General features: G+C 38.8%; 1 protein-coding gene across 1 annotated transcript in view; it reads right to left on the bottom strand.

The window, feature by feature from the left end:
* Positions 1 to 4,577: 4,577 nt before the first annotated feature.
* Positions 4,578 to 14,284, bottom strand: part of LOC134223021 (uncharacterized) — a 29,750-nt gene continuing 20,043 nt past the window's right edge. Inside the window, exons 2-5 of the mRNA XM_062702158.1 lie at positions 5,619 to 5,764; positions 4,968 to 5,557; positions 4,793 to 4,903; positions 4,578 to 4,725 (exon numbers count right to left, since the gene is read on the bottom strand). Coding sequence (XP_062558142.1) covers positions 4,578 to 4,725; positions 4,793 to 4,903; positions 4,968 to 5,557; positions 5,619 to 5,764 — 995 coding nt within the window. The remainder of the gene's footprint in view (positions 4,726 to 4,792; positions 4,904 to 4,967; positions 5,558 to 5,618; positions 5,765 to 14,284) is intronic.

The raw sequence follows: 14,284 nt of genomic DNA, 5'->3' as shown, positions 1-14,284 counted from the left end.
CCCAGAGCACAACCCAAGTAACAATTTTCATGCTTGTTAGATTTATTTATTTCTTATAGCGGTTTTATGACAGCAGTCACCATGGCTAGTTGCTCAGATTTATTAGATCGCCAATTGCTATCAATAAACCTCTAATAAATCTGTTCGAAAAACTTCAAACGTCAAATGCCGACTGGTCTTAAAAGCAGCTCTACGGTTGTAACGAAGAGCATAATAAGTCCAATTTTCAAAGCTTGATCAAAGCCATAATTTTGGGTCGTAATGTTGTCAAATGAATAACCCCAATAAGAATATTTACATTGCAAAGGGTTTATAACGGTGTTTAATAAGAGCAACATTTTTCTGATCGAAATCTATGATGGCCATATTGGAAATGGGGAACCATCTTCAAGTCAGTGAAATTTATCACTGGAATTTATGATTAGACGGTGTTTTCGCCGCAAAAGACACGTTTTTGGTAAAGGATATTTAAAAAGAAACATATCTGGGTGTAATATCAATTAGTTTAGTGAAGATTTACGTTATTGATATTATAATAATTTTAAATTCATTGCCCAAAACTATATTATTTTGCGGGCGCGTAGTGCTTAATCTCATTTTTGCACTAGCTTTCACCATGAAATCGAGCGCGCACCTCATTTCCATGAAAGTACATTGTAAAAAAACTTTAAAAAGTATTATTTTGTAGTCATCCTCATCATGATTTCCATCAACACTTTAGTTTGTTATTATTTGTTTGCAAGATTTTGTTTCTCTTTTTTCAAAGCAAATTTTTGACAGCTGCCGCAGCCAAATTCCCTTTTTTGCGGGCGGCTTGAAACGGATTTTTATATACTCTTATAAGAGGTTTATAGTGGTAATCTAGAGAGGGCCATTTGGACATATCTTACTCTTATAGTGGTCATCAGAAGGTAATCCTGTAGTAATGGGTTTTATTGTCAGCTCTTGTAATTCGATCTTGAAAACCATTTCTAGAGCGGAATAAAACTTGAAATGTTACTTGGGAAACAACGTAAGTTTTTTTGACCACAAACAGGTTAAGGTTAAGCAGGTTTCTCAAGCATACCACATCTTTACATTGTTGCATGATTGAGTGTTTGGTTTTGATAAACTATCGAAAAAATCATAAGGGTTGTGTACAAGACACGACCGCCCGACGTAAACTACGTAAAACAGTTTGGTGAAATGAAGAATCTAGTCTAGTCTAGAAAACCAGTGCAAGAATACATGTTTGCAGCAGCTCTCTACAATACGCGCTCGTTATTCTGCTACGGACGGCAACGTAATTCTGCTATGACGTCGTACTTTGAACAAATTCTTCTCGCCTCAATCTTCCTATGTTTAAAATGGTGTCCATGAGAAGAATCGATTAATTCCCAATAATGCATATTTCGAATCACTAACGACCACACGACCCACGCCATAGGCTGGAATAACAAAACCAAATAAGAATCTTGAAAGAATTAAACTTGATGCCACTGAAGCCATCCATGCGAGTACATATTTGTAGCATCTCCCTCCGACGCGCGCTCGTGATTCTGCTACGGACGCCAGGCAACTTTATGGCGTCTCCAAGCGGTTAATTTGCACTTTGAAAAAAGTTACCCTCGCCTCAATCTTTCTTTGTATAGAATGGAAGCCCTGAGAAGAACCGATTTTTCCAATATCCCATATGTATTTGGAATAAAATTTGCTAAGCAACTCCGCCGATGCTTAGAGATGTCGTAAAATCTCGATTAATCGATTAGTAACTAATCGATTACTTTTTGATTCTTGACGATTATTGAATCGATTCAACGTTGAGTAGTAATCGAATCAAAATTAATCGATTATCATAACAATGAGTCGATTAATTGAAGTAATCGAAATCTAATAGTTGTCGTAAAATCCCGATTAATCGATTACTCTCGATTCTTGTCGATTATTTAATCGATTGATCGTTGAAAGTAATCGATTTAAAATTTATCGATTATCACAACAAATAATCGATTAATCGAAGTAATAGATTAATTTGCGACATCTCTACCGATGCTGGGACCGCTCTGCGCGATATTTCAAATGAAATGCCACGCGCGCGGGGGAAAGCAGTTTTCTTATAATCAATAAAGATGGCCCATTAGTCCCGCCTCTTTGTGTCCGGTATGACTGCAAATATTGTGCATCCGTCACACACTTACTAAAGGGGCGTGACTACAGGTTTAACTTTATTGATTACAAGAAAGCAGCTCTTCCACGCGCGCGAGCCATTTCGTTCGAGATGTCACGAAAAGCAGATCGTAGCCCACCATCGGCATCGGCGGAGCTCCTATATCCGGTATACCGGAAATTTTATTCCCGGCGATGGTGTGGGTCGCGTGGTAGTCGTCATTAACATTTGCAGCGCTCAGATTAAATTTTATTGTATGATGTACGAGGAATGACGGCTTTGGCAGGTTTTGTTCTATTATTGACAGGGGGGTTTTTGTTGACCAAATTTTATGAAATTTGTCCAAAATATTCTTTTATATGCTATGATATGATATGATATTTGATATGAAGTACTAACGATCGGCTACCATCAATGAAAGTGGCTCTTGGGAGCGTCCACAAATTACGTAACGCTTAGAGGGGGAGGGGGAGATTGGGCGAAGTGTGACGACCCATACATAATTTTTAGATGCTTCATACAAAAAGTGTGACATAGGGGAGGGGGGGTTGAAAATGCCCAATTTTTGCGTTACGTAATTAAAGGATCTTCCCTTAAAGTGACTCGGGGAGGCACTACACACCGTGTTATTTTTCCTATCTTTTGTCTCTTTCTAACATTGTCACCTCGTAATTTTGGAGTGGCGTATTTCGGTTTTCAGTTGTTTGATGTAACTGTAAATCTATCAGCATTTAGATAGCGAGTAAGCACGCGCCGGTGATACTTTTTCAAAATCATATTTGTGTTGGAAAAAAAATTAAGCATTAATGATGATCAATAGTATCAATAGAATTGGCAAATTGCTGAAGGGTTTTCGAATCGATTGATAAGCAAATGTCGAAAATAAGATAAAGACGCTATGAGCGATTGAAATCTATCCTAATTTTTGTGACAATCTCGAATTTGGAAATTTCCGTTTTAAACCCTGTATCTGAGTCTTCCTCTTAGACGAAGTTTACGTCAAAAAATCTGTAGCAAACATCAATACTGACGCCATACATTTTTTTTCAGTCATAATGCGAAACAATTGTTTGCATGGTCCCCTTCCGATACTTGCTTGGGATTCAACTACCGACGTTAGCGTTGCGCTTTGAATAAAGTTCATCTCGGAACCGATTTCTTTTTCAATCAACAGGAAAAATACAAAATTAGTCTGGCGGGAAAATTTCATGTTGTGCCGACAACATCCACATTAGTGAATAAATTGCTGTAGCAATCTTCCGATGACAGCCTATGCTCGGACCGGCACTAATGCTATGATTCCGCTACCGATGCCAAACAATTATGCTTTGTTCTATGAAGAAAGTTCGTCTAATATCAACATTCTCAATCACTAAAATCATACAACTTCGAATTACGCTAGAAAATTTCACCGAAGAATTTTCCAGTTCCTAACGGTTGCACTTTAGGAACATTATTTCCACTTAACCTTCCTTCCAAATATAATGATGGTCCTGAAAAGAACCGATTAATTGCCACTTATGTGCCTTATCAGTAGCCACTGGGCTGCGCGACCGCCATCCGATGATTCGGCTCAACGAACGCCGTCGATTGCCAGATCCGCCGAAGATGGGACACGGATGAAAATGATGTGCTCCTGCTTCCACGACCGCCACCACCACCGACCGAAAAATTTTCATCCGCACCACCACCGCTTCTGGACGCCCTGGTCCGCTCGCCGTGACATCCAGAATGAAAATGACGCGCGCACGCGAAACACGGGGCTTTATACACAGGGAAAACGAAGCAGTGGATCAAAAGGCCCGTACCTTACTGCAATCTGATGTCTGTGTTGGGGATTTATGAACGGAATTGAATTTTTCACCCGGTTTGGAAAGAAACAACATTTTCAATAGTTTAACGTTGATAATCAATAGTATCAATAGAATTGGCAAATTGCTGGAGAGTTTCTTAATCGATTAATAAGCAAATATCGAAAATCCATCGAAAGATAAAGACGGTATTAGCGTTTGAAATCTATCCTAATTTCGTGACGGTCTCGAATTTGGAAATTTCGGTTTTACACCCTGTATCAGAGACTTCCCCTTAGACGTAGTTTACGTCAAAAGTGTGCATAAAAATTGCATCGCCATAACAAAATTGTGGTAGAGAATTAACACTGTTGTTATAATTTTAGAACCAGATCCAGGTGTCACACATGACAGCGTAGGGCCTCTGTTCCGCCTCCTCTCCCTGGGGATAACAGGCAAATACGTGAACGCACTAAAATTCTATCGTTGTTGTCACCAGACGCCGCGGCGATAGCATCAGAGGTTCAGGAGCAGAAGTGAGGCTGAGACGGCCCCACCTTACGTTAGGGCACATGAATCTCAATCAATATAGTAGCCAAGCAGTAAAAAACCTGATTATATATTTTTTTGAATATATTAGTTTATTCGAACGAAGGTTCAAACTTTCCGAACAGAAGCATTGACAAAATACTCACGGCGCATTTGTCGCCATAAACAGCTGTACAATCCAAATTGTCATGTCTCATCGCTTCACTGTAGTCATCTTGAAGGTCATCTTTTAATGGAACACTGCAAATAAATAACACATTCGAACCGTTAGGACTTCCACCAATCACAGAACTGAACCATGACCAACCTGAACATAAGCCTGGCCATTTCCACAATCATGGACTTTTTCTTTGGACGGAGTAGATTTCGTGCTTCACATATGGCTCGCAAAACGCATGTTTTTATCTGCAACCGGTGGCTGGAAATCGATAGAGCGATTGCATTAGCAGAACTGTTACACACTGCCGCTCAATACTACATACCTTTTCCCTAAAGCATGTTCCATGGCATGATACAAATCTCGCCTTTCGCGGTAATGATAAAAACTTTCCCAATCGCGATGTTGGCTGATGTTGTGCCTATCTTCCTCTTCTAAAAAATTGTTATCACTTGAATCATCCGCATCTCTCCCCATGCGATTGAAATTGGTCTGGTCGCGTCGTTTGTATGAATCATTAATAGGGCTAATGCGATGTTTCTGATATGGATTGTAGGAGTTCGGTGCGATCCAGTCCGATCTATCTTTGCCGTATCCCGGAGGTACCCACGTTTCTGGATGATCTTTGAGATACGATTGTAGCTCCATTTCCGATACTTCATGCCCGTGGTGGTGTTCATGGTGGGAATGTTCCAGTGGAACTGCGGATGGGGGTGGCGCTGATGTCGTTGTTGGCTGTGGAGGCGTTGGGGGAAGTAACACCGGTCCATTTGGCTTTGTAAATATTTCGCCGAATTGGAATTGCGTAATGCGGTTTGTATAATCTGGAAGAGGGTATAACAAATCCCACTCTATAAGACCATAAGACGCCGCTGGATAACGAAACATAAGAATTTTTGCTGCCGCAATCGTAACCTGTAAAAAAAGGTAATTAAGTTAAAACTATTTTGACCATGACCATTTGTTTTGAACTCACAAGTAATAAAGCATTTCTTGGGAATAGCAAAAACCTCTTTCCCCTCGACAACGTCATTTCAGTGTTAGTGGCATTCTGCCTATACACAACGGAATCATTTGTTGCGTTAAACGTTGAACTAGTGACCTCATAGGTTGTTATTAAAACTAGGAAACAGAACGTCTTCATCGTTGATACGATAGCTTTATCTCACTGACTAGTTGATCTATGCTTTTGAAACTTATAACATCATATTTTAGGGAAGTCGTCGACCTGCATAGAAAGGCGCTAAACAGTACTTAATCGATGCGCCCTAAACTGCGCAGCAGACTGTTCCAAAAAAAAAAAGCGGAGTGCTCAACATCAATTTGAATGTTTGTGCATTCATGTAAAGAAAGTATTCGCCCCCTATAGTGTGTAACAGAATTAGTGTCAAAAAGTTTTTGAAGTTAATTATATTTGGTCAATTAAGCCGGAAATATTTGCCACCAAACGCATGACAAACCCCCTTACGAATACGGCGATAATTGCCCAATTGACTGCCGTAGAGCATTGGAAAAGATCCCCTATATCAAATCGTCGGCGATGAAATAAAATTGTCAACGCTATTATTCATGACTGAATCCCGAAAATCAAACTATGCAACACCAATTCTGTTGATTATGATGATGTTGGTTCCGCCTTTCTGAGTAAGACTTTTTTATCTTTAAGTTTACAGGTTGAGATCAATTTAATCAAATTCACAAAAATCATAGATTCGATTATCACACATAAATGAATTCTATAACATTCTATAATTATCCAGCTGAAATTATGAAATAAACAAACTGATCAATTGTTCTTGACGAGCCCGGTCATCTAGTGGCTACTGCTTCTGCTTTGGACCTCCTGACGTGCAACTCCAGGCTCGCCCTTTCCTAGTTTGTATTTCTATCTTAGTTCTTTCTGGGTTTCACGTTCTACCACAATTCCTGCTGTTATAACCTGCCGCACTAACAATTACAAAACTTCCCGTTGCACCTATGAGAGGTCGTAGTGCTCTCTGCATCTTTCTTAAGTAAGTGTCCTACTAACCATCCTTCCATTTCCTCAGCATTCACAAGGACGTGGCCAGAACAGATCTTGACTATTGGAGAGTACATATTGCTTCCATCTAAGGATCGACGACCACGAAACGTTCTTTCAAACTGCGAGCACGGCGCGTTCACGCAAGGTACCCAGTATCAAATGTAATCGTGCCCACGTATACGTGTGCATTACTCCATTTGATGATTGCGTGGAGAGCTTAAAAACCGCTACGAGGACATCGGCCCTAAGAGATAGTGATTAGTCCCAAATGAATATCTGTGGTAACGGAGGCTACTCTTAAGCTTTCCGAATTCTCCACCGATTGCCCAGCTACTGTGAAGCTGGAAGGGGTCACCGTATTCACATCCAACGATTTGGTTTGTTGACGTAACTAAACCAGCCGATAAGGAGTGTGCGACAAGATAGTTGAGATCACTCTGCACATAACTTAAATATTATCATGCAAGATGAAGTGCTACTTCATCAGTCAATGTAAAGTCGTTCAAGTGCTCCACTATTGGAGACTATCATTGCAGCCCACGGTTTGCTCCACGGTAAATCGCATCTGACAGAATCTCGTCGATTACGATGATGAACAGTAGCGGTGATATTTCTCACAAGGACTACGACCCAAAGGGGATCGGATAGGACTCCGTTGTGCAGCACTCTGCGCGAGAAGGACTCACACATGTACGATAATGTACATGTACGGTCGAAAGCTTTCACCTAGTCATCGAAAACCAAATAAAAGGACGCTTGGAATTCGCTGACCTGCTTCAGATTTATAGGAGCGCCTTCATATTTAGCACCTTTCATTTCTTCAAACAAATAACAATATCTGTTAATAGCCTCTCCAATTAGCCTTGAGACCAAAGGCGTGGGATTGCCAATCCGGAGGTGGCGAGTTCGATTCTCGGACCGGTTAAGGATGCTTTCGGATAGGAAACATTCTCGACACCTTGGGCATAGCTCCGTGGCGCTTGCCATGCAATGGCAGCGTGAAAAACAACTTTCATTCAATTACTGTGGAAATTCTTATAGAACACTAAGTTGAAAAGTAGAACCAGTTCCAGTTGAAATGTTGAGCTATTGAAAAAGGAGAATATCTGCAGATAAACTCTCCTATAGTCTATTCAGATAATGCCATTTATGATAATAAACATAATACATAAGAGAAACTTGATGTAAATCCCCATACATTCCATTTTATATAATAAATGGCGTAATCTCTAATGGAATAAAGAATCATAAAAAAAAAACAATTAAATACAATGTAATTGTATGTCATGTAATTTTTTGGGTTGTTTCACAAATTCTATTCACAGGAAAGATTTATCTTTTTATCCACTTTTTGGTGGTGCACCATGACACAGCGAGTTTGTTTTGTGGCAGCCTATCGTAAAGCCAGTAGCGTAAAGGCGTAAATTAAAGAGAATGCCGACGGCAAGGGCTGCACGCTGCTGGTTCCATGTGAAGAAGCGCAACGATAAAACAACGACAAATTTTGAGGAAAGTTGCTCATTAAAAACAGTATAGGCGACACAAAAGTAACATTTCAACTTAGTTTTTTTAACTGACGACTATCTACATCTTAACGTTCTACAAAAGAAAAACCTTTTTTTCATTGTTTTTGTCCGATACTGTTGCTTCGTGCGAACAATACTTTGTTCTGCCATCCCAGGGAAAGGATGCGGATGCTATGAAGATAGAGGTGCGTCGATAAGCACGAACAGAAAGTTTTAGAAATTTTTCCATCAATTAAAGATCTGTCTGGAATTCTCTTCGACGTGTTTCCCTCCTTCAAATGAAAGTGATAAACGCCATTTAGTTAACTTTGTCCTTGATCCCGATGAAGCTTGATTGCAATTGTTTCACGTGGCATTGCGCATCTCTACGCAATGTGAGCTTCCGTACAAAAGTTGTCTAGATTTTCTCACATACCCCATGAGTTCGAAGCTCGTAAATTAGATAGAAAGCTAAATCAGAGATTTAGCTTTCTTAGGTTTAATCACTGCTAAGAAGACATCAACTAGGTAAAAATCAAATGCTTTGATACATCGATCCTAGACAGCAAAATGCGTTACTGAAGTAACTGAAAGGGCTTTCTAGTCAATTCAAGTATGACTAGACTCATATTCCGAATACAAGCATACTTCGATAGTACGTATAGGTTTTTGCCTTTTTGTTCATTTAGGAGTAGCAGAAAGTTAATAAAACCAACCAGAAATAAAAATTTCGATAGAAAGCTCTGTATTCTATAAATATTTGTATTTGATATAGTACACAACGGACCAACAGAACCCAGATTTTTTTTAAATGGTGCCTACATGTAGCATTGAGCAAAATAATTGTGTTTGTAAATATGGAGCTACTATTTTTCAAGAAATATATTGGAACATTCATAAATTGCGTGACATTGTAGGAGGAATATTCTAAAGATATGTTACACATCGTACATTGTCATCGACTGCAACCAGGGATGTTGCGACGTTATCGGCCGTACCTGCCGGAGAGAACGGCCAAATGTCAGCGACTGCAACCAGGGCTGATGCGACGTTATCGGCCGAGAGAAGGGCCAAATGTCAGCGACTGCAACCAGGGATGTTGCGACGTTATCGGCCGTACCTGTCATAGAGAAGGGCCAAATGTCAGCGACTGCAACCAGGGATGTTGCGACGTTATCGGCCGTACCTGCCGGAGAGAAGGGCCAAATGTCAGCGACTGCAACCAGGGATGTTGCGACGTTATCGGCCGTACCTGCCGGAGAGAAGGGCCAAATGTCAGCGACTGCAACCAGGGATGTAGCGACGTTATCGGCCGTACCTGTGCTTCTACACTCAAAATAATCTGCACGTAATACATATGTGTACACTAATAGAATGTGATCAGCTAACCTCACACTTGTGATTCATTTGTTGGGCTAATAAAAATCGTATTGCGCTAATGAAATGTATGTGCAGCTGCTCATGATATATATTACACTAATTTGTTTTAAGTGCATCCTGGGATAGTGGATAGTTATGTGCCCACATATAAATCTGAAAATAAAAATTTATGGATTTTCGCCAATAAATATGTGCGGATTATCCTCAGTGTATATTCCGCTTTTGGAATCAAATAAAGTAGGCGATGATCAAGGAGAATGATGAAAATTTTGGTAAAAGTTTGATAAAAACAGCAGGGTAAAAACTTGATAAATAGTATTTCTTTTATTTACAGTTTGAAAAGTAAAATTGTTATGATCCAATCTTGAATGAACTCTTGCTCTGGATGTCGCGGCTTTTATAGCCGCTCCGGTTGACAGGACATAAACAAGGGCCTACTTGATCATCTCGGCTACCCGTGACTACTTTGATTGTATGTTATTTTCAACATACATAGTTATGCATGCTACCACAAAAAACAACAATTGTGGGTTATAGATCACTACATTTTTACATGACGTTTTTCATAGATTTCTCCTATAGATTTTACGGGAATAAAAAGTTTTAGGGTTGCACTGAACTGTCACTGTGACTCTATTGGCTCCAATGACGCTTCCTCACCAAAGCGTCAAACTACCAGCTATAGCAACAGTCGCATCGCGTTTGTTTGGAGGAACCTTTGTTATGATTCGTAATTTTATGAATATAAGATGTATAACATAAAAGAATAAGATAAGTAAAAAGATAACAAGAAAACTGATTTCGAAGATGTAAAAAAGGGATAACTTTCTAAGTTATATTAATCTTCTCGTCTTTTGAATCGTTTTTGCTTCTTTCATACACCAAGATGTAACGAGAAGGCTATGTGCTCACTCAAAAACGAATTTTTGATGTGAGGTCTGGAGGGCCGACTTTCATTTACCGATCAGTTTAGCTCGACGAATTTAGGTGATGTCTGTAGATTGAGTCTTTAAATCTAAATCATTGGATTGGGCAAGGTTACAAAAATTTAGACTACCATTTACTTCCACTATAATCACTAATGTATCATCAGATACGTATTTCGTTTTCTACTTGAAAACTTCTTCAGTGTTTTGTTATCGACTGAAGAAAAACATTGATTTCTAATATTAAATATGGAGTACAGGTACAAAAGGTATGAATTATGTAGGTACAATTAGGGCATGTCACTTGGATCGGTTCTTTTGATGTGGCTGGCCCCAGTGTCCCAATGAAAGAAGCTATTACCTTGTTAGAAGATTGGTTACGAAGACAAAAACAGACGCAACCTGGAAGACGAAAATACGTACATATTTAAAACTGACAAGACTTTGCAAAGAAGAAAATAATCGATAACAAAACACTGAAGAAGTTTTCAAGTAGAAAACGGAATTCGTATCAGATGATACATTAGTGATTATAGTGAAAGTAAATGGAAGTTTGAAATTTTTTAACCTTGTGACATTTTCCCCTAAGACGCTCAATACTAATTATTTCATTAATTATTTCACTGGATTGGGATCTACTCACAACTGCAACTAGCATGGAGCTGATCTCTGACCAAAAAGTGCGACATGGGAAAATATCTTTGGCAACATGGCCACTAGATCCCTTTAACATATTCTCGACCAAACATAAAGATACTTTTCTGAAAATGTGGGAATTGTTCTTCAGAAAACTAAGAAATTGCTAGAATTCTTCTAGAAATTATTTCGTATTTCAGTCTGAAAATATTTCATAACTTTATTTGGAATTTGTTTGGAATTTCAAAAATATTTTCCTCTGTAGATTCCATATGAAATTCGTTTGAAATTCTTGTTAGAGAATATCTCCTAGATTTGTTTCAGGTCTCTTCTAGGAATTCCTCCGAGAATTTCTCTAGTAAATCCATCGAAAAATCCATCAATAAGTTGACCAAAAAATATTCTTGGAACCCAAACCAGGAGTCCCAACGCGAATTTCTTCGAGAATTGCTTTAGGGTATTCTCTAGGAAATCCTTTGGGAACTCATTTGAATATTCCCACAAACATTTCACAGGAAATTCTTCTTAAAAAAGGAGCTTCCCGGAGCAGTTCTAGAAGAAATTTTCTGCAGAAAAGCTTGAGATATTTCCGTGGGAATTCCGAAACAAATTTCTGGGGAATTCTTGAAGACATTTTCAGGGGAACTTATAAAGATATGGAGAGAGCTTCTCGGAGATTTTTTTACATGGGAATTTCTGAATGATTTTCTGGTGGTAGTTCTGGGATAGGAGAAGTATAAATTTCTTAGGGAACTCTTAAGCGAATTGCTGAGTTTACCGCGGAAATACATGGGAATAATTTAAAATGGATATTTGGGGGAATTTTTGAAATAACTCACGGATATATTTCTGGATAACGCCTACGAGTCCTAGTTGAATTTTTGGGGGGAATTCTTGGAGCTACTTCTGGAGGTATTCCTGAAGGTAGTTCTGGATGAATTTCTGGAGGAACAACCGGATGAATTACTAGAGAAACTTTTGGAGCCATTTTTGAGGGAACTTCCAGAGGAATTCCTGGAGAAAATTCCAGAGGAATTCTTGGACGATCTACCGGAAGAACTCCTGGAGAAACTTGCGGAGGAATTCTTGGAGGAACTTCTGGAAGAATTTCTGGAGGAACTTGTGGAGGAATTCCTGGAGGAATTCCTGGAGTAACTTCCGAAGAAATTCCTGGAGGATCTTCCGGAGGAATATCTGGAGGAACTTCCGGAGGAAATCCAGGAGGAACTTGTGGAGGAATTCCTAGAGGAACTTGCGGATATTCGAAAAGGAACTTCCGGAGGAGCTCCGGGACGAACTTGCAGAGTAATTCCTAGAGTAACTTATGAAGGAATTCCTGGAAGAATTTCTGGAGGAACTCCTAGAAACTTCCACAGGAATTCCTGGAGAACTTCCGGACAAATTGCTAGTGAACTTCTGTAGTAATTCCAGGAGGAACTTCCAGAGGAAGTCTTGGAGGATCTTCCGGAGGAATTCCTGGAGGAACTTGCGGAGGAATTCCTGCGGAGCTTTTGGAAGAATTTCTGGAAGAATTTCAGGACGAATTGCTAGAGAACTTCCGGATGAATTCCGCTGACTGATCTATCACGCCACCGCCGATAAAATTTCAATCGGCCCACAGGTATAGATTGAATATCTAGTGAAATACTGTATAGAATTTTCGAATAAACTTTTATTGTATCCCAGGAAGAACCCTTGGGAACAACTGCTGTTCAAGGGGAAACTTTCTTGGGAATTTCAGCAAGACGAGGAATCTTAGAGGAGTTCTTGATTGAATTTCTAGTGAAATACAGGGATGAATTTTTGTAGGTACTCCTGAGAATAGACGATAACTTTTATCTCTATATATAAAAATAAGTTTACATTTTCTTTGACGCATTATAAGTTACGAATGGATGAACCGATTAGTAGATTTGTGCACGGTTCGATTCGTTCTAGAATGGGCTGTGTTTATATGTAGAAAAAGACATGAATTTTCACTGAGATAGTTCAAAAATCAATAATATGCTACACATTGCTGAGTTGAAAAGAAATTCAATTTAACATAAATCGATCTAGAGTGCGTTGCTGCAATATTTGATATTTACCAATTAAAAGTGTCGATCCCGGGCAACGCATGGTCCAATCTGCTAGTATTGAATAAATAAGTAACTGAAAAAATAGCAGAATAAAAATTATTATTTAACCAAATAAATTTATCATTTTAGTAAAGCTGCTAAACCGAATTAAATTGTTAAGAAAATTATTTTGAGCTTTTCAGTGGAATGTCTTCTTCGACTCGAATCGAGTAAAGTACGAGACACTGAGGACGACCTTACTGTTGAGGTCGAAATACGTATCTGTCAAGGTACAATTAAGTGGTGGAATTAAATAGGATTGTACAAATTTGTCTTATGACAAGTGAATTAAATTAATAAACATCTTGTCGCAAATTCAATTTTATACCATCTACTTAAATCAATTAGGGTGATGGGGGTAAATTAGACACACTAAGAACTGCTGCTGATTATCAAGTGGCTATTAAGAAATTGTATTGTTCAATGCAGGTGTGTCGAAGCTTATCTTATTGGTTAAAATTAGTCCAAAATAGTTCAATTAAGTTTTGGGCGGGGTAAAATGGTCAGGAGGTGGGGTAAAGTGAACAATATTGTAAATAAAACAAATAAGTCGATCAAAATATTTTAAACCAAATACATATTCTTAATAATACTTTAAATTTTACCTGATAGGTATAAACCCTTCGTTTTTTTCACAGACAAGTAGACTTACCGGGCTTGGTCAAAATGGTAGGGCGGGAATTTTTTTAAAATTTTCAATTGACTATTGCTCAGTACAATATTACCAGGTTCCTTTGGTTTTGGTATGGTTCTCCAGTAAATTCATCTAGTTTTGAAAAACGGGTTAAAAACTATGTTCTGGCCGCAGGAGAAATTCCGGATTATTTGAGGACATGTCAAAAATTCTAGATTTTGCGCGCCTACATTATTAAAATGGATGAAATGATGGCCCTTGTTATACTCTTTTAAAGAAACTAGAGCTTTTTCTGAGTTGATTGATATATGGATATCACAGATCGGATGAAAAACATCTGAGATATGGATGTTTTCATGAACGAGGTGCGTTGTATGAAAATATTCGTTCAAGAATGTATAAATTGTGCGAAAATGTGTGT

Source organism: Armigeres subalbatus, chromosome 3 (assembly GCF_024139115.2).
Source record: "Armigeres subalbatus isolate Guangzhou_Male chromosome 3, GZ_Asu_2, whole genome shotgun sequence".
Lineage (NCBI taxonomy): Eukaryota > Metazoa > Arthropoda > Insecta > Diptera > Culicidae > Armigeres > Armigeres subalbatus.
Note: the sequence above shows the minus strand (reverse complement) of the source record. Positions and strands in the feature narration are given on the sequence as shown.